We start from the raw sequence: 20,229 nt of genomic DNA, 5'->3' as shown, positions 1-20,229 counted from the left end.
CTGAAAGGAGATGAGGGTTTCTCTCTTTCTCAATTCCTCTTTCATTTTTTCAACTTTTAATGTGTACATCCTGGTGTCTTAACTGTAAGCTTGTTTAATGTTTTGGGACTTTTTTTAATAATAGCTTGATAATAACCATCAAAGGGCAATAAATTTTATTGTCCAATTGTGTACTTAATTAAAAAATAATTCTACCTTTTTTAATTTTCTGCCCTCTGAATTTAATAGCAAGCTCTTTCTTTTTTCTATTCTGTAGAGACACATCTAGAAGCACTGGTGCCATATTTTGAATGTTTGCATGACTACATGATGTCATACATTATTTTGAAAGCCTTTGTCAACACATCTTGGTCTTTTTTCCTTAAATAAACTGTCCCAGACTTGTCAATCTCTCTTCACAGAAATGTGGTTTCTGAATCCAACCACTCCTATCATTTATCTCTTAGCTCCCCCTATTCTCAGGGTTTTTTAAAAAGAACACCTGGAGATGATCACCTTGTTTCAGGTAACAGTGCAAATTGTAACAGAATTGTTACATTTTCAGGCTGATTTTCCGTTCTTGTTGGTTCTAACATTTCATTTGATTTTAATTTACTTTTTGACTGCTGCAGCCCTTGGATGGCAGGGTTTTCAATTTGCAGCTTTAATTTAGACCCTGGGAAGCTGTTTTAATAATTACCCAGTGTACATTACGCTGGTCAGCACCAAGGTTCTGCCAACCAATTATTGGAGTTTTTGGAAGGAATCACAGATATCAAATAATCTCCTGGTAAGTGAGATGTTTTAGATTATCATCACTGAGTTGTAGGGAAGGTGTGAGATAAAAGGAATTAAGGCACTTGGCAACAAAGATTTCAAACACCTCCCATTTCTGATGCAGTCCTGAGTCTCCTAAACAGAAAGGTCTGGAAGAGCTGCATGAGTCCCTGTAGCTGAATGTAGTTGTCACTTCAGTGAGATCTGTTCACTGGGGAAGGAGCATAAGAATGTGAAAACTCGAGAGACACATTGGAACTGAATGGGATTTATGTTGGCTTGGAGAAAAGCCCCTCTGTCCCAGGGACGATCATCTTTAGCCCTGTCTTAACAGGCATTGGATTAATTTTGGACTGGACTTGGGTGTATCTCATCAGTGACTAGGCATGAGACGTGTAGTCTCATGAGACACCACTTACCAATAGATGTGAAAAAACTCAAGCAAAACCAGACCTTGAGGAATATATATCATATGGCCCCCAAAAGTACCTGCTTCTCCAGTACAGAGGTGTGCTTTCTTCTTGAAAAGTGGTTAATCCAATAGCACATTGCAAGGAGAAAACAAGAAGTCTCTCTCAGATCACCTAGAAACTTTAAAGTCTCAAATCACACTGAGCCATAATGCCAAGCTATTTATTTCAAACACTTGACATCTCATTGTAACCAGCTGTTATACAAGCCGTGATAATCCCTTCAAACTTATTAGCATTTCTGAATTTGGTATCATGCATCTGCATTGCCACCCCACATTATTTTCAAAAACAAAACTGACAAAAAATACAGAAAGGACAACTATTACAAACTCAGAATAGTAATCTAGGTGTCAATCTGCCTTAGCAAATCACCAAATTTTGAAGATTTACAAAAGTGATATCTTTTATTATTATTTAAAACACATTAGGCCAGATTGATATCTCGTGAGATGCAAATTAAAGTTTAAAATTAAGAATTATGTATAGTTCAAGAACATAACTGCATAGAAAAATTATTAGAGAAGTCACTCATGGGGAGTCTATGGACTTTTTATTGCTATACTGATTTGGTGTTATGTATATCTTCAGTGAAGATATTCTACTAACTCCCTTCATCTATATCCATTATAAATGTTAAATGCATCTGACCAATATCCTCATCTCATCAAAATGTAAGGAGAAATATAGGCCCAAAGTAATTCCTCAGAGATTGCATGACATTTTTTAAAGAGAAGCAGATTAAAGGGTCTCCAGCCGCCAGAAGCATCTGCACCACCAGAAAAAAAAAAAAAAAAAAAAAAAAAAGAAGATAGGATCTCTGACTGTCTTTTCACATAGAAGGAGGGTATTTTCACAGTGTCCTCTCACATGTGCCATCCTGTTCGGAAGTGAGGAGCACTGCAGCTTAGTACCATCTCTGACACTCTAATTAACATCTCTGGAAACATGAGAAATATATACTTTTCTCTTCATATTACAATGGCTTTGAAGCTCAAAATAGTTAAGTATCAAAACAGGAAGCATTGCAGAGCAAATGGCAGTGATCAGTAAGAAAGGAAGAGACTGAAATTTATTTAAAGGCAACAGTAAACACTTAAAATACTGGGCATCACACTAATGTTCTCAATAAGGTAAATGAAGCATAGTGAGCACCCCACCTTCTCTCTAACACTGCACAGCAGAAGGCAAAGGCAATTTAACCCTCACACACAGTTCTACACTATACCACTGCTCTGATTCTTTGCACCCAAAGGGTGCAATGGATGAGGTGAACTGAAGGTTATATATGTCTATTGATTAAAGGAAAAACAATAAAGAGAATTATGAAGTGGAGATGTTGCTATTAGGAGGCAATAGTTTTTCATTCTTGCCTCCTGTGGAAAAGCTCCATGGTGTCTGAGGTGGAGCAACTGGTTTCATTGCCTAACTGTGCTGCTGGTAGGGCATATGGACTTCTGCCCCAGTTTCACTTCTTACCTTGAACAACCTCATTCATGGAAATCCACTGAACTTTACTGATGAGAGGAGAGTTACTCAGCACTGGGAGGGCTACCGCATTGTTTGCTTTAGTGTGTGACTGTTGTTTCCTTGCTTGGAAAGTTTCTTTTGTCAAGCCAGCTGAAAATCTATTCTGTGCCCGTGTTTATTTAGGCTCCCAAGTTAACAAACATGGGAGACTTTCTATAGAAAGGAGCAGAATTAGTCAGACACAGACAGATGGCTTCATTAGAGGTCATGCAATTTCTGTGCAAGGTGTGGGGACATTTCTGTGAAAGGTGTGGAGACCCCATGCAGGCAGCCCTGGGCTTCACTAACCCCTTTCAAAGGTTACAGGAAACTGTGGACAATTTGGAGAGGGATGTTTGTGCAAACAGATACACTGCTGTAATGAGTAGGTGGTAGAGCTGCTTCCCCTTTCTTCAGCTGTGAAAGGAGACTTTTATTATTACTAGAACTGAGAATGAAGAGCAGTTTCTGGTTTATCGTTCAAGAAAGAGAGCTCTCACTTTCCCAAAATTTAATAATTTCTCGATCCAGAAGTATTTTAAGAGGTTCTCACAGGTTTTCAGCATATATAGATTCCAACTGGAACTTTATCTTGTTTCTTTCTTAATGGAGTTCACTTCCAAAGAGAAAAATGCTGCCCCCTGTGCCCATCTGCTACTACTGTTCTGGTCATTCTGGCATGCATTAGTATAAGCCAAGGAGCATATTTTGGGCTGTAGGGCTCTCCTTGTTTTTCTTTTTCACTTGTGCATTGATTCTTGACATCTTGATTTCCGTACTTTGAAAGCCTGCTCCTGGCAAGCAAGGAGAGGCAGCACTAGAACAGACAAAGTCAGCAGCGGTCTGCTGTTTGGGGCAGAAGCGTGCAAGTTTCTTCGAACCCTTTTGCCTGTCCCAGAGCCTTGGAAAATTTCTGCAAGACTTAAACACTTTGTCCAATCATCTGAGCCCCTTGCATATGATTTACTTTACCCCCTGGTTCTGTGAGGATCCTCTCTACTGGAACATGGACTGTGTGTTTTGGAGTTAGGCTTCCCATCCTGGTGGCTTGTCAAATCCTAGCTCCCTCCATCAGCCTCAGCAGTCTGTCCTCTGAGAACAGGCAAATGGAATGAAGGTGGCTCACACCGAGGTTTTAAATACTCATCAAGAGAAGGAAGCAGATGTGGAAAAAGGAGGTTACTAAAACGTCCACCTCTTCCAAAACATTTTCAAGGAAAGGCAATGCTACAGGCTGGAAAGAAAATCCAGGACTAACATTTGAGATGAAGACAAGAAGGCCAAAAGGGCAAAGTAATGTGATTGCAGAAGACCCAGCATCAACAGTGATCTGGAGCACATTATGAATCCTCTTCAAATGAATGTAATTGGCATGAAACAACAGCATGCCATGGCAAAGTCAGCCATCGAAGTTGAAAAATCTGTGCTTGCTGAGAAGCAGAAAACAGGGTCCAGAAAGCTTCTGTGATGACAGATTTTTGTCTGCTGGTAGGCTAAAGGATGAGATCCTCTACTCGACAGTGTCCTTGAGCAAAGCCATTCAAGCAGTCGAAGGCCCCATTAAATATAGCATCTGCTAAATCACTGGCTGGTAGTAAGGGAAAGTTCTTTTGGCAGGGATGCTAAAATAAGTAGCGCTGCTGGAAAAGTAAGTGATGAAGGCAACACAAAGGAAATGGTATATTACAGAAAACGTCAGGAGACCTGTTGAGACTCAGAGTGGAGACTGAGCTCCACAACACATGTGTCATTAGGATTGGATGGGTCCTCATATCTAGTTTTAAGACCAGGTACTCTCTTCCCCTCTTTTTTTTTTTTTTTTTTGTGGAACAGTTCTCTCAACCCACTGGAGTAGTGCAGTATCCAGAAGGATTTTTGGTGCAGGGGCAGGCTGACATCCCAGGGGCATAAAACTTAAGGATGAGTGGCCTTTCTCTGATCCTTAATAAGACTGCAAGCTTTCTCTCCTTGGAGGGCATTGTGACAAAATGTCTCTCCCTATATGGGGGCTTCTTTTTAAAGAATGTATAATATCTGAGGGTTATGTTCTTCTGTCAAGTTACAGCAAATTTGAGGAATGGGTGCAGAAGTTGTTGCAGAAAGGACAGATAACATGCACATAAATATAGACAATGAATGTAATTACATAAGCTTCATTTCCTAAGCAAACCAGGCTAAAAAATATTTTAATTACTGAAACTTGGCCAAGAGACACATGAAGCAAAAGCTGCTGAGGTTTTGATTTTCTGTCTGGGAATTGTTTTTTAATAGTTGTCAGTATGATTTATATGGGGCCTGGAATAGCTGTATACTTTTCAGAACAGTGTTCAGCCTGGTGCTGGAATATAAGGAGCAATAACAGTGCAGAACAATGAGGTATTTGGGAAGAAACTGAAATCTGAGCTATCCCAAAAATTCCTCCCCTAAAAAATTTCGCAGATAGGATCTAGCCCAAAGAGTGTCACTGTTTTATAATGTGGTTTGGGTTTATTGTTTTGTTTTGACTTTTTTTTTTTCTTTTCTAAATGTAAGCACCCAAATAAAATTTTTAAAAAGGGTTTTCCATTAGCTGGATATACAGATAATATTTTCTTTCAGAAACATGGGCTCAGATTTTGCAAGAACAAACAATTCTGACAGACTCTGGCAACTGTTTTGTGAACCTGGCATCACTGCCATTTTCACCGCCGCAGGAAAGGCAGTTTGACTGTCAATCAGCCAAGGGCCAGAAAACCCTGTTTGTTTGGGACAGAGCTGCTAGTATTCCAGGGATGCAGCTTGGACCACCCTTGTAGCCATGACATTTTGAGTGATGACAGCTGCCTGATACCCTGGAAGGATTTGAGGGAACTGTAGCCTTCAGAGGATTCAGAGCTATTGAAGGCAGATAGTTGTGTTTTATGTTGATACACAGTACTGCTGCTTTAAAGCTTTGTCAAGGAATGAAGCAACACAAAACTATGCACCATTGATAGGTAGGTTTATTCCTGATAGTACTTCATTCTGAAGAACTTGATCTTGATACTTCTTGGTTAACTACAGGCAAAGCTATTCATGAACCTAAGAGCTAAGAAATACTGCAACCCAAAGCAAACTGAAACATATGAGAGGTACACCTGATGTTTTTGTTCTATCAGGCAAAAGTATCAGTGAGCTGGCTTCTTCAGTCCTACCTCCACCACATCTCAGTTTTAGAGAAATAATGGATCATCTGAGGAGATTTAGACCATCATTAGTGTCTGGGACCAGAAAGTGTGAAATTAACAACCAGGAGATGCCAAATTTACCCTATTGTGTACTGTAAGATACTGACATTTACAGTCACTGTGGGGTTCTAGGGAGAACAGTAAAAGAACATGACTTCTCAAAAGCTTTAGAGAGAATGTTTTAGCTAAGCTAAAGATAAACATGTGCTTGAAGTAACATACCTGGACAAGAGGTTAAGGCACTGAGATACAGAGACACATCACAGAGAGATCAGTGATCCATGCACATACCTCAAAAGGTGAGAAAAGGACATGTAGAATATTTGGACTGGTGTACTATACAGGTAATTTCCATCAGCAGTATCCTCAGAGCAAGGGAGACACAAATACTGAAGGAGCAGGGGGAGGCAATAATCAGAGAAGCAACAGTCCTGAGGTGCTTGGAAAGTAAATGACAAACCAAGACATTTATAAATGTTTCCAGAGAAGAGGAAGGCCAAACTTAGTGACTGAAAAATGAATATACTTACCAATTCATCATAACACTGTTGCTGATGGTTAAATGAAAACAGTGCAGTGCTCTCACTAATTTAATTGTGTGCAACTCTAAATGTGACAGAGTCAACAATGTGTCCTGTTTATCTGAAACTTCATTTTGTCAGATAATTTCTGATGAGCTGTTACTATGATCAGTGACATTACAGTTTAGCCATAACCTTTTCAGGAACTGTTTTTTCTGTAAGCATGAAACACAAAAAAGTATGTTAGCATTTGTCTTTGGTTGCTGAGCTTTGCATGCTTTGCCAATATGGTGTAAACAGGTCTTAAGGAGCTAAAACTCAAAACTAGCAAAATATTACAAAAAGTAGAATCCCTTTGTTGCTCTACTTTACTGAGCTATAAAAACTTCTTTTTGTGAATTTTAGTTTGTGTAAATGATTATAAAGGTGTATAAATGACAATAAATCTACATACAGCATAATTAACTACATTAATAACATACTAAATACATAATAAAGCAAATAACACTAATTTCTTTGTAAATAGACTGAAAAAAACTGAATAGAGGAAATTAGTCGTAAATAGCTGATTTTGATTTTACAATGTCAGTTCACATGTTAGGTTGAACTATGATGTAAAACAGAGATATTAGTCTTTCAAAATAAACTGTATGGCCTTTTTTATATAACAGTAACAACCCAATTTCATAAATAATTTTAAAGCTAGCTCTGCTTAATCTTAGGCTTAATGAAGTTTGCTATCTATTTTTGAATTTATTCTGCAGATTGTTTTATTCTATGAAATGGCAGTACTCAAAAAAGACTGTTTTCAGTTTGGAGTGTTCTGTTGTTTTAGCTTTTACTATTCATTCCTCATGTATTATGAGAAGACCTATAAAAAATTCATAGTAACCTTGTATGAAAGTCTTTAGTTCATAACCTGGTTCCATTAATGATATGTTGACTGAGCACAGTACATTTCTGAAGGTTTTTGTAAAGCCACAGGCTTTGCTGATGTAGCTCATATGAAGCCTGGAATAGGTTCCATGGCAATTCAGAAAAATGTTGGTATCTAAATTTTATTTTCGTGCGTCTGAAAATGTACAGTTCAGGCTAGTTACAAACCCCATGGACTGTGTAAGATGAATACCCAGCTACAATGATTTTTGTAATTGAAATTGGATAGGAAATTTCTATAAATGTGTGAATAGACTCTAGAGTGTTTCTAACTTAAGAAGTTGGGCACTGATAAATAGATGGATGTCAATACTCCTGACAATGCTATTACTATTTCATTGTAACAGCTATCTTCAAGTTGTGAATCCAAATATTTTCTATCCACACTTACTCTATTTTTTTTTTTTTTTTGGTAAGTGAATACAAAGTCTTCTTGTCTGTCTTTAGAAACACAAGCTGTTCCTTGCTAGTTTTTTATGTATTTGGTACAACAAATAGCTTACTTACTTATATTTACATGTTGATAATAGTACACATCCAATCATAATATTGTATTATTTTGTTGCTAATAGATATCGTTCTTCTAGCTGCATTCGTACTTAACATACACATGCTGACTATTGAGTAGCAATTGGAGGACAAGGATTAAACATGCTCAGCATGATCTTTAAATACACAAAATGTGTTTAAAAACACAATTTGAGATTTTAGTGTTAAAAAGTCTGCTTATGCAGTGTTCAAATAAAAACATTAGATAGATCATTTGTCAGTGAAAGGAAGAAACCTGTAAGCAAATTGTGTTCTCTCTCTCCCTCCCCACTTGCCTGGACTAAAACTCTTCACAGGTGTATTTTCTTTCATTTTCTGAGCTGTTTATGGCTGTGTTGTTTACTTTACTAGAGCTCTGAGTCTCCACCGGAAACTCTGCTTGTTCATTATATGTTTTCAGATGAGCTAAAACACATTTTCTCAGCACTTTACCTAACAAAGCAATACATGAAGTAAACAATGTTTTCGTTCTCATCAGGACAGTCTTAAGTTAAACCTTAGTAGTCCTACATGGAGGATACAATTAATTACTGCAACCAAATGGGTAAAGACAGGATTATTTTATCCTGTAATATCCAGTACAGTTGAAGCTCTTACTGAACATTTGTAAGCTATTTTTCATCCCATACACAAATATTTGTGTTAAAGATCTTTGATGGACTTTACTTCATTTAACTTGCACTGCTCTTCTGCCCCTAACTTTGAGGTGGTCTACATAGTCAGTATGGAAAAAAAACGATATATTTAAAGTCCTCTAGGGAATGGTATTCAGCTCCCACTGTTTGAAGTCAGCTGGCCAGCATCTCTTGGTGTCACTGCTGTCCATCCTAGTAATAAGAAATTTCAGTACTTGCTTTAGGAGAGCAATGTTAATAAGCATCTTCAATGAAAGTGCAGTTTAAATTAATGGAAGAGGAAGACTGTATGATGGCAATAAAGAATGTCAGCAGATCAAAGAATTGCAGATTTGACAGATATTTCTTTATTAAACAGAGGTTTATGTTCTACTTTGGCTATTTTACAGCTTTGATCTCTAAATTGTCCAAAGGAAGCCCTACTAGGTTTGATTTTAAATTCTGATGGTAGAAGATTTTACTTGCTCTGGGTTATCCAAATATTTTTCATCTGCTCTATTGTATGATGTTGGCTTCCTCTTTTTCATAATGCTGAATTAAGAGCCAACTTCTACACAGAAAACTGTGAGTGATTGGCATCACCTACATCTACCTGAGATGCTACTTCAATATGCAGTAGCACCTCAGACTTTGCACCTCTCAGCATAATTTTTGGAAAGCACCTCAAAATTTGCCCTCAGCACATCCAGCACAAAATTCAAAATTTTTTTTCTCTTCTCACTTGAGCTCATGCAGTCAGCCAAGCACAATATTTTAGGTGCTAAAATATTAATTTTTACTTGTTTTCTGCTAAAGAACTCAATATACATTTTTAGCCTTACAATGATGAGGCTGATCTTTCAGCAGTAGTACATAGCTCTTGAATTCTCAGCATCATTCAGTCATTGTTGTAGGGCATATGTAAAAGAAGGAGTTGTATGTCCATGTAAGCAAAGGGGATAAGACTGCCATCTGTTTGAATCTCACTCCAAATCCTATGGAAAACAGCAAGTGCTCAGGTGAAGCCTCCCATGTCTATGCAGAGCTGGCTGTGGTATATAAGATCTAGGGCAGGACAAAGCATTTTTAAAATGTCTACATTATTAAAAATTTTCTGAATCACATAATGAATAAAATCTATCTTTTGTCTGTAAAGACATACGTTTGTGAAGCATCACAAGTTCACTATTGAATAGCTATGTTAGCTGTGGAAAATCAGTACAGGGAGCCAGAAAATTAAATTCTGTCTCTTACTTGCATATTTGTTTTATAAGCAAAAAAAACTTCTAAATACAGGGAGAATAGAACAAGTACATATTCCAGAATGATTCAGATCAGAAAAGAACTTGAGCTAGGAAAACCACTTTCAGGATTTTCCCTCTTCTCTGCAAAATATTGGTGTTGTAGAAAACCTAGGGCAAAATCTTCACAGCGTTCCATTCATAGCAGAACAGGAGGTTGGGGTGAAGTATCTATTCCATAAAAAGCACAGAGAAGACTGTATAAGGCTAGGCAAGCTTTCTCTGTACGTCCTCAGTGTGGGAACAAGTTAAGCCAGCATCACCAGCATTCAGTTAATTAGAATCTAAAAGGAGTGTTTGGCCTTGACTGGTGTTTTTGATAAAGAGAGGGCTGTGTTCTCAAAGCAAAAATTGCTTTGAATAGTCTGCATGATAGCCTGTGTTTTTCTTTCGTGCCTGAACACAGCCACTACATGATGTGAGTATGAGTTCTGGGATCAAGGCACTGGTTTGAGACGATCCTGGGAATTCCGGTTAAAAAAAGACAAATACCAGGTGCTGTTTACAAAGGAATCCTAATAAAAGGGGAACACTAGACAGGTTGGCAGATAAAATCCCGAAATTGAACTCTGTGTGGTGACAGCTTCATTTTTTTCAGTGCCCATATTTGCCATACCTCAGTACTCTGATCTGTGCAGGAATTCTCTCCTTGGAATAAGATACATATCCAATAAGCTAGGAGTGAGATCAGCCCATTTACTGTTAATGATATTAGAAATGGGGATGGAATGTGGCTAAATCAGAGGAATCTGAACATTTATCAGGTTCTAATTACCAGTGGATTAGTTTGTGAAAGAATCTGCTGGCCAGAACAATGCAAGCAGATAGGCAAGAGCAACTGTTGCACGAGGCTTCTGAAAATTGTCTTCTAAATAAAAGTGTTAGCAATCAGTAAAAATAAGTATATAAATAAAAATGCACAGCGAAACATTAATACAGGCTATAAGACGTTTTTTTTTGTTTCGTTTTGGTGAGTTTCTTTCAGAAAAGGTGAAGGCATTTGCAAAACAATAGAAGAGTGCAATTATAGGGACAATACATGATAAATGCAACCAATATCCAAAACCAAATCTCTTGGTACTGCTCCCAAATGTGTCAAAATGCAAATTGTTTGGCAAGCACAAGGACAAAAGTGAGCACAAAAGCTTGAGCACAAAAGTGTGATGATGCAGCAGAATTGCCTTAGTTTCTTAATGTAATTTCAAGTTACTCCACCTATCCTTTAGGATTTGATACTTGGAATTAGGATTTTTTTTTTCATATTAGAACTGTGTGTGACAAAATCTTAGCACCTCTACGTGAGAAGTACCTGTTAGATTTTAACAGAAAGTGAGTACATTGAAAAGCCACATCTCAAAATGTCTTCAAGGGAAAACTTCTCTCTTTTCAGTCCTATTCTGTTCATTCTATTCTGCCTTCTTTCCCTTCTCATTTTCACCTTTTTATTCTCTTCTGCATTTCTCTGGGCCAAAATTTTATTTTGTCTATGAGAAGCTAGAAAATTATTACCTCTTACACGGTCTGGTTCACAGACAATCCTTCTTTTGGGAATTATTTCTATGACAGCAACACTTCTCTTTTACTCCTTTCAATTTTGAAGGCCCAAAAGAAGAATTGATGTTGTGTAGTTTATCAGTAAATCACATCAGGATCCTACACTTCTATCCAAAACCAGAATTAGTCTCAGGTAAAGGATAATTAAGCATTACTGTTGATGATGGTGACTGGATTCTCTAGTTCTTCATCAAAGTGATGTAACAGTCATATCAAAGCACATTTTTTGGGTAGAAAAACTATTTATAATGGGGCATATATCCTTTAACTTCAGGGCAGTATTAGATTCATTATTCTGCAGTCATGATAATGTTGGTTGATTTTTTTTCATAAGCTAATGTACTGTTAATAAGGTGTCAATTACTGATGCAAGCAAACAGGGCAAAGAATAATGTTTCTAATTGCTGCAGTTATCACTTAAGTGCAATTATCTACTATTGCTGAAATAAATCACTTCAGGATTCAAAGCTATCTTTACAACATTCGCATTTATCTTTTTTTTTTTTTTTTAATTCTTATTATCATACCTGCTTTTAAAATACCTCATCATTTTTCTTTTCCTATATTTTTTTAAAATCACGGAGTGAGAAAAAAGCTAGTCACCTTCATTAGTGAACAGAGGGAACTCAATATGCATTCAATTATAGTAGTGTTTTCCATAGATCTTAAGTAAACTATTAAACATCTCCATTGTCTATATATGCTATTTTTTATTTTGTTTTATTTTAAACTAATTAAACCAAAACTGCTCTTTCTTCCATCCATTTATGCTTAATAAATGCATACTATCATGAAATCAAAGATAATACCAGTTTTAATAGTAGAACTTCCAGGATCCTCCTAAATAAAGCCTTCTGAGAATAAAAGATGCAGGAATAGATCACCAAGAAACCTCTTCCTACAAATGTTGGGAAGTTTGGATTAAAATGCAGTTCGTTTGCCAACAAAGAAGCAATTACAAAGACTGCTAACAAGAAAAAGAGCCCAGGCAGATTTTGTGGAAGCGTATGATTTGTGATTCAAAAAATAGTGTCAGAGAAAGGTGCATTTCTGGACTTCATTATCCTGTTCTGACCAAGGCTATGTTGACAGAGGTCTCCCAATTAGCCAGAAGAAGAGTTAACAAGGTAGTATTCAACAAGGCAAAGTGTTTCTGAAAGCCTCTGGCTGTAAGGTATAAAGGTCTGCTCATTCCCTGGCTCTAACTGGGGCAGAGCTTTCTCCCTATACTTCCTCCCCTTTATCACCTTCACCAACAACGATTTGAATCTACATTGTTCCCTCCATGCTCGTGATGTAAACTCCAACCACTTACTGATGGCAAAAGCTTGTCTTTCAGATCCCACTTTTCCCTGACTTCGAGTGTATATCTAACACCCCTGGAAAAACAAAATCTTCCCAGAATCTGGCTGTCTTTCAGATATATACTCCTGTCATAAGCATCAGCCCCTGGCAGATAATTAACAGAACCAATCCTTTCTTGCCTGCTTCCCCCACATTTTCAGTTTTGCTGCTGTTTTCATTAACTCCTCATTGCACACTCTGAGCGTACAAGTTTTTGCAAGGCTAAGGAGAGAGGACTTTCCTAGTTGCATTCCTTCTGCTACAAGCTCAGTCTGTGTTATGTATGAATAAAAAGTGTGGGTAACCAGCAGTAAAATAAGCTTATTTCACTGTGTAGGGAAAAAATGTCTGAAGAGATGAAAGAAGTTAATTTTTTTTATGCCTCTCTGTCTTTCCACGTCTTGGATACTTTTCTAAGGAAACTTTTTTAACTCTTGAAATGGTCTGTGTCCTTTTTTTCCATGATCCCTTTTTGGCTATCTTTCCATAGCTCTACTCACTTCCTAAAATAGACCCATTATCACAGAACAGAAAGTGAAACAAAGTTATCAAACATTGATCTAAGATGCCCAGGCCAACAACAGCATTGGGGAAATCAAGGTTAGAGGCAGCATGCACTAACAGGCATCATTGGTCATATTACAGAAGTTGGTGATTTTCCATCAGTGTTGATTCCTGTAGCAGCCATGCTTCAGTGGCACTTGACATGAAGTCTCACAGCTAAGTTATGGTTGCATATCGCGTGTGGGTTCAGGGACCCCAGCGACGGACCCCGTGGCACATTTTGTATGGGAGAAAGGACACACACGAGATGTGACCAACAAAATGGAATTTATTGGAACAAGTCAGCTTATATACAGGGGGATACAGAAATTTTGGGAATATAGGAGGGTTTCTTGCTTAGAACATCAAATCCCAAGGTTCATTGATAAGGAGACTTGAAGGGATAGGCCCAGGGGATATGTTTGGCCATATATGGAAAGGGGAGAGCAAGGAAAGAAGTGGTGAGGGGCACAGACAGGAGGGTCTTCAGGGGTCTGTGAGACTGCTTCTTATCGTTGGACTCAGGCATATCCTGCAGCTGTAGTTGTCAAGGCCCTCCTAGATGGATTTCTTCCTCTGAGACCTCTCTGCAGCCTTCCTGCATCCTCCTCCATTGTCTGCAGGCCTCTGTGGGCCCACTTCCCACAGTTGCATATGCCTCCCATCCAGCCTGGAGATGTTTCTGGCCTTGGCCATTTTTTCAGCAGTCTGGTTGAGGCTTCTGCACAAATCAGTCTCCCTAAAAAGTGAAGGAGTATGAACATGAAGAATGAAGTTTAAATATTTTTAACCACTCAGTTCCAAGTCATAAGCTGGTAATGTGAGAAGATGTGGTAATGGGAGTTCAATTATTCCAAAAATAAAGAGGTAATAAAACAAAATCCAGAGAATCTCACAGATTTTTGTGACGATTTGGCTTTCTATTATAATAGGTTCGCCTCCAAAAAAGCAAAAAGTAGAAAAGCAAAGTCATATAGCATGTCTGGTGGAAATAAACAGGAGTTATTACATGGATACTTTCTCCTAGGCTCTTAAGAAATAACCAAATTTATTCTTGACCTGATTTTACAAAAATATGTAGTAACAATCTCACAGAAAAACAAATGGTCTCTAAATGGTTCTCTAAAAATCCTTGAAATAGTGTATAAAAAACTACAGCACAGCCTGGAAAATAACCATTGGACTAAAAATTAGGAGAATTTAATCAAGTAAAATTCATGGAAGGGAAAATGAAGTTGCTGACTTTGGTAGAAAATACCCTGAGTTGCAGGTTGCCAGAACTTGGATGGATGTAATACAGAATACACATTTTGTTGTCTTCTTCCCATGACATCCCCCTTGCCATCTTACTGGCACCTGCTGGAAAGTCTCCAGGACCTCCTGGAGATTTGCCCTGTTGCAGTATGAATATTCTTGCATAACCTGAAGCAACCTGACAGGGTAAACACATTTGATAGAAATATGTTCAGCGTGGATGGCTTGAAGCCACAAGGCCAAGAATTTAAGGTAATTTACTGCCATTTGTCATGCTCGGAAAGTGAAAGAAAACAGACATTTCTACAGATAACACACTCAGTTGTGTTGAGAACTGAACAACAGAGGTTGCATTTTCTTGTGGAAATACTGAAGTCTGTGGTTCTGATACTCTCTAAAATAAAACATTTAAAGGGCTAGAAACAATTGGGCTGTGTACAAAAAGTATTGAATATCACTAAAAGAAGAGCCATCATGGATAGTTCATTCTGCATGTTAAATGAATGGACATGAAATGGAAAGGAATGGAAATGAATAGATATACTGTCCAAATAGATGTGTTACTATTCCATAAAATTTATTTTTCTTTTAAATTAATTGAAAAGTGAAGTCACTTGGCACTGGAGTAGAACAAAATAGCAGTTATTTAGCAGGCTGAAACAACTTGCCTTGAATCCCTGGTACTTATCTCTTTCGATATATGTAACCCAACCATTGTAAGAGGAGATGTCAGCTACTTTGAATTAAGGGACTATTGAAAGGTCATGATGGTCTCCTGAGGTCAACTGTTTATGATTTAATGATGATGAATAATATGGAAAGTAGATACTCTGAAATTGAATCTGATCCTTCTTAGTCAAAAATATAGGAAAAGTCCTGAAGGATGAGAGTCTCATGAACTTGTTCCTGACTCCATGCTGCTCTTGCCATGCTAAACAGCTCTGCCTTGGATAATATGATAGCAAGCTTTCAAGAAAACTGACAGTGTAATGGATTTCTTTTGGTGAGGTGGCTATGGGATGAAAAGAAAGCAAAAAAAAATCAGGGAGAACTTGAATTCAAGGCTAACTGGCACAATTTTTTTCTGTGAAATTTGGGAAAAAAGTGTAGAAAGTTCATTTTAGACCAATTTAGAATAAATGTATTTAAAAGATAAAATATTTGTTACTTCCAGGATATTTGAAACATTTTTACTTGCAGTGATTATGGTGAAACTTATCTGAGAAAAGGAACTCAATCTACTGCCTATCATAAAACCTGCAAATTAACACTTGGGGCCACAAGTTCTGCAGTAGGAACTGGTCCAACAGGACAAGAGTTTCCTTTGCTTCACATCAGGAGGCAAATCAGGAGGTAGGATTAAGACACAGATGGCATGGCAGCCCCCTGTGTGGTACTGATACTGCCTTGTGGGGAAAGGGTGGTTCTGGCACCATCAGTCAGCATGAGTGCAGGGCAGCCACAGCACATCAAGGAGGCCATCTGATGTTTCTTCCCTCCTGATCTGCAGGGGAAAGATATCAGAGTCCCTATGGATGAAGCAAATTTGAGAAGGCTACTGATGAAAAATGTAGAACTTTCCATTAGAGGGAGACATTACTCAGTCAGAAATAGAATCACAGAATCATTTAAGTTGGAAAAGACCTCCAAGAACATCAAGTCCAACCAAATAAAAAAAACCCTGCCATGTCTGCTCCTAAGCCATGTCCCTAAGTGACACATCTACATACTTTCACATCTTTTAAATACCTCCAGGGATGGTGTCTCAAATGTTTCCCTGGGCAGCCTATTTCAGTGCTTGAAAACCCTTTCCATGAAAAAATGTTTCCTAATGTTCAATCTAACCCCCGCCATTCCCAGTGCAACTTGAAGCCGTTTTCTCTTGTCTTATTGTTTGTTCCTTGGAAGAAGAAATGTGATCAGAAGCCTCAGTCAAATAGGAGCCAGACTCAAGAAGACTTCAGATGATGCAGGGCTAAGGTTCAGAGGCCCTGCAAAGTTTGACTTCTTTTACTATAGCACTGCATCCTCTGAGATAATCTGCCAGCCAAAAAAATTAACCTTTAGGTCAGTCTCACAGACTGTCACAGCAGAATTTGCAGTGAAATCTGCTTGGCAGTAAGAGTTTTCAAGGAGAACAGTGTTTGTTACTCAGCCGGGTCCTTCATGGGTTATTTCTTTATTTACATTGACGGAAAATATACAAATGTGACATCTGGAATTAACACGTAGTCATTTTCTACAGATTAGAACTAAGGTGCTTGCGGCTATTTTTCTTGCCATGTTAGTGAGAAGGATAAATGAGGACATTCACACCTTACAGCAGCACCCCAGCAGGGTGGAACCTTCAACAAGATTAAGAAGACACTCATCAAGGAAATAGCACTGTGACCAGACAAGTTGTTTTGAGATGCAAATATAAAAATTTATCAGTATCCAATGGGAAAAAAAAATTACTGATGGGACATTTATATTAACCATCTATTGTTGTTGTTAGGTTTTTAATTTGCCTTATAATCTACATCTACTCTATTAATTAGATGAATAAAAATTGATTGTGTTATGCATTAGAGAGTAATCTGGTTTTAGCTAGAATGAGTGTGCTGTTTTCTAGATGGTTTATTATTATGTTTTGGACTGGTTGAAGATTTGTTGTTGTACTCCTATTGGAAAATGCCATTCTCTAACAAAAAGGAAATTAAATATTGGCATGAGGATTAATTATGACCACTGAGTGCTAAGCTGATAAAGACTTTCAGAAGCTATTTCAGCTGTAGAAATCAGTTGATGACTAATTAAATACAAAGCCTTTAGAAGTAACATGGTGGCATAATCACTCTACAATTCCCATGTTAATTAAAAATTTGCTTCTTTTGCACTGTATGAAGTTACTTTCAGAAGTGCAGTAGCACACTCCACATTAGAACTATCGCAACTTTCAAAACAATGAGTCCTTTTCAATTGTTCACATCTTACACTGAGAGACTCTCCTTTTTTTGCAGTCTATTGGTTTGCACAGCTTCTTCAGAGCCTATGTATAGCAATACATTTCCGTTCTGTGTCTGGACCTCAGATTAGTACAGTCAAAGATCACATGGACCTCTGAAGAGATCTGCTTCTGATGGAACCAGTAATTTTTTCCAATATCAAAAAACAGTGATTGTGAAAAATCACAGGCTTGCCAGTATTATGACTCTATTTTTGTGTGCCGTACAACTCGAGCTGAATTATACCACTTACACCACCAATAAAGCGTTAAATCAGAAATTCAGGTATTCCCAAATAGCAGTGAAACAGTGAACTGATACTGTTTTGCAATACCTTCTTTTATGAAATGCAATATATTCATATACATACATATTAATTTCTAGATGGCTACCCTAAAGAGGAAATGATTTACAGATGGAGGAAAAACTCAGTGGAGGCTGCTGACCAGAAATCTTGGAGACTCTATCAGTTTGACTTTATGGGTCTCAGAAATACTTCAGAAATTGTGAAAACCTCTGCAGGTAAGAATTAAATAAATAGTAGAGCTTTTTCTGGAAATCATATTATTTAAAAATATTTATTCCATTTTGTTTTCATTTGAATGCAAATTGATTTCAATGTATACCAATGTTCATATTAAAATCTGTAAAGTGCAGACCTCAAAAACATTGATTTTCTCTAGATTTTTTTGACAACTTCTTCTCTAGTAGTTATTTCACAAACTGAGGAATAAATACTAAGTTGACATAGCTGTTGGTTATATACTTGAAGTTACAATATGATTCTCATTCCTCATCTAAGTTTATTTGGCCATTCATTTGCACTGAATGCATTTTCACCATAAATTAAAGAAGGAAGATTTTATATACAATGGTAGGTTAGTGACATTAGACACTTTTAATACTAGTTTACCATTCAGCCACAGGTTTAATATTTCTCTTAATATTTCAAAGGCACTCTTTATTTCTCAGTTGGTAAATGCCCTTGTTAGTGACTCTGACAGTTGACTGTAATTAAAACCTAGTCATGACTATTTTATTTCTTCAGAAATTTTGCTGTTTCTTATAATAGCACCAATATATATATATATATTAAAAAAAGATGTTTAGATAGAATACATTTTACTTGAACTGGATAGATTCTCATAAAATTCACACAATATCTAAAATTTATACGTGACTCTGCAGGCATCTCTGTGATTACAATTTACAAGAAGCTGCTGAGGGAACCTGCTAGAGGTGACCTTCTGCTTAACTGGTGTTAAATTTTTGAAAAATCCAATATATTTATTTTTTTTCAAAATGTAAGCAAAGCTAAGCTATTATTTTGGAAACACTGTGAATAATGTTAATTGTAAAAAATTATAAATCTGTGAAACTACTGCTGTTGGCTCATGGCCCACCCACTAACATCAGCATTGTATTCTCAAGATCGGATAGCAATTTTTATATGAATTTAATGAAGAGTCATTAAAGCTTTAGTGAATATTTTAAGCTGGTGGTTTAGCAGAACAAAATGTTGCAAACAGCACGTACGTAGAAGTTCTGTTATGGACACAAAACCTTATAGTGTTTAAGTTTCTCAGGAATGCAAATTTCCCATAAATTAAATCGGGTTTTGGCAGATAACAGTCACGTACAAAATGCCAAATCATTAAAGTGTCTGTGTACGTGGTTTAACCCCAATGGTACCTCAGCCCCCTGCAGCTGCTCACTCACTGTGGCGGGATGGGAAAGAGGTTTGGAAGAGTGAGAAAACTCGTGCTTTGAGATGAAGACAGTTTAATAGGCAAAGCAAAAGCTGTGCACACAAGCAAAGCAAAACAAGGAGTTCATTCACTGCTTCCTACGGTCAGGCCACCTCAAGGACAGCCGGACTCCCTCACAAGTAGCGGTGACTTGAGAAGACAAACACCACCATTAGGAATATCCCCCCACTTCCTCCTTTTTCCCCCAGCTTTATATGCCAAGCATGATGCCATATGGTCTGGGATATCCCTGTAGCAAGTTGGGGTCAGCTCTTCTGGCTGTGTCCCCTCCCAGCTCCTGTCCCCTCCCAGCTCCCTGGCTGCGCCTCCCCAGCCTCCTTGCTGATGGGGTGGGGTGAGAAGCAGAAAAGGTTTGCTGCTCAGCAATAATGCAAACATCCCACTATTACCAACACTATTTCCAGCACAAATCCAAAACACAGCCCCACACTATCTAATGTGAAGAAAAGGAAGGCTACCCCAGCCAAAACCAACCAGGAGCTCATTGGAAGGGGTGGTAGGAGCAGCAGAGAAAGCCCAGCTCCTTCTGCTTTGCTTACATCAGGAGTGATGCCATCCTGAGCTTCCACCAAGAACTGCTACATCAGGATGCAAGAAGATTTACCAAGACAGCCATATTAAGATATTGACAGTGTCTCGATAAACAGATCTATTAAACTCTTCCTTCGCTGGGACAAAACCATATTTATAGAGGTCTTATTCAAGTAAGTGAATCGATAATGTGGAACAAGGGAAAATCTATTTCTTATGGTTTTTTTAGTATATGCCCAGTTCTTAGGAGTGAGATGACACAATATTTTTTGTATAATTGCTATTGATTTTTCTGCTCACCTATGTTTGTGAGTGCAAATCCAGTAGCAGTGTTGAACTGAATTTACTGGAGCCACATGATATTTCTATTGTCATAAAGGCATCA

General features: G+C 37.7%; 1 protein-coding gene across 2 annotated transcripts in view; it reads left to right on the top strand.

Moving 5' to 3' along the window:
* Nucleotides 1-20,229, top strand: part of GABRG3 (gamma-aminobutyric acid type A receptor gamma3 subunit) — a 306,909-nt gene that overhangs the window by 241,285 nt on the left and 45,395 nt on the right. For both annotated transcript variants that reach the window (XM_027904354.1, XM_027904356.1), the window contains one exon: nucleotides 17,929-18,066. In XM_027904354.1, the coding sequence (XP_027760155.1) occupies nucleotides 17,929-18,066 (138 nt within the window). The remainder of the gene's footprint in view (nucleotides 1-17,928; nucleotides 18,067-20,229) is intronic.

Source organism: Empidonax traillii, unplaced genomic scaffold (assembly GCF_003031625.1).
Source record: "Empidonax traillii isolate 1590-97213 ecotype Southwest subspecies unplaced genomic scaffold, ASM303162v1 scaffold1045:size364108, whole genome shotgun sequence".
Classification (NCBI taxonomy): domain Eukaryota; kingdom Metazoa; phylum Chordata; class Aves; order Passeriformes; family Tyrannidae; genus Empidonax; species Empidonax traillii.
The sequence above is the reverse complement of the archived record's forward strand: the minus strand, read 5'-3'. Positions and strand labels throughout refer to the sequence as shown.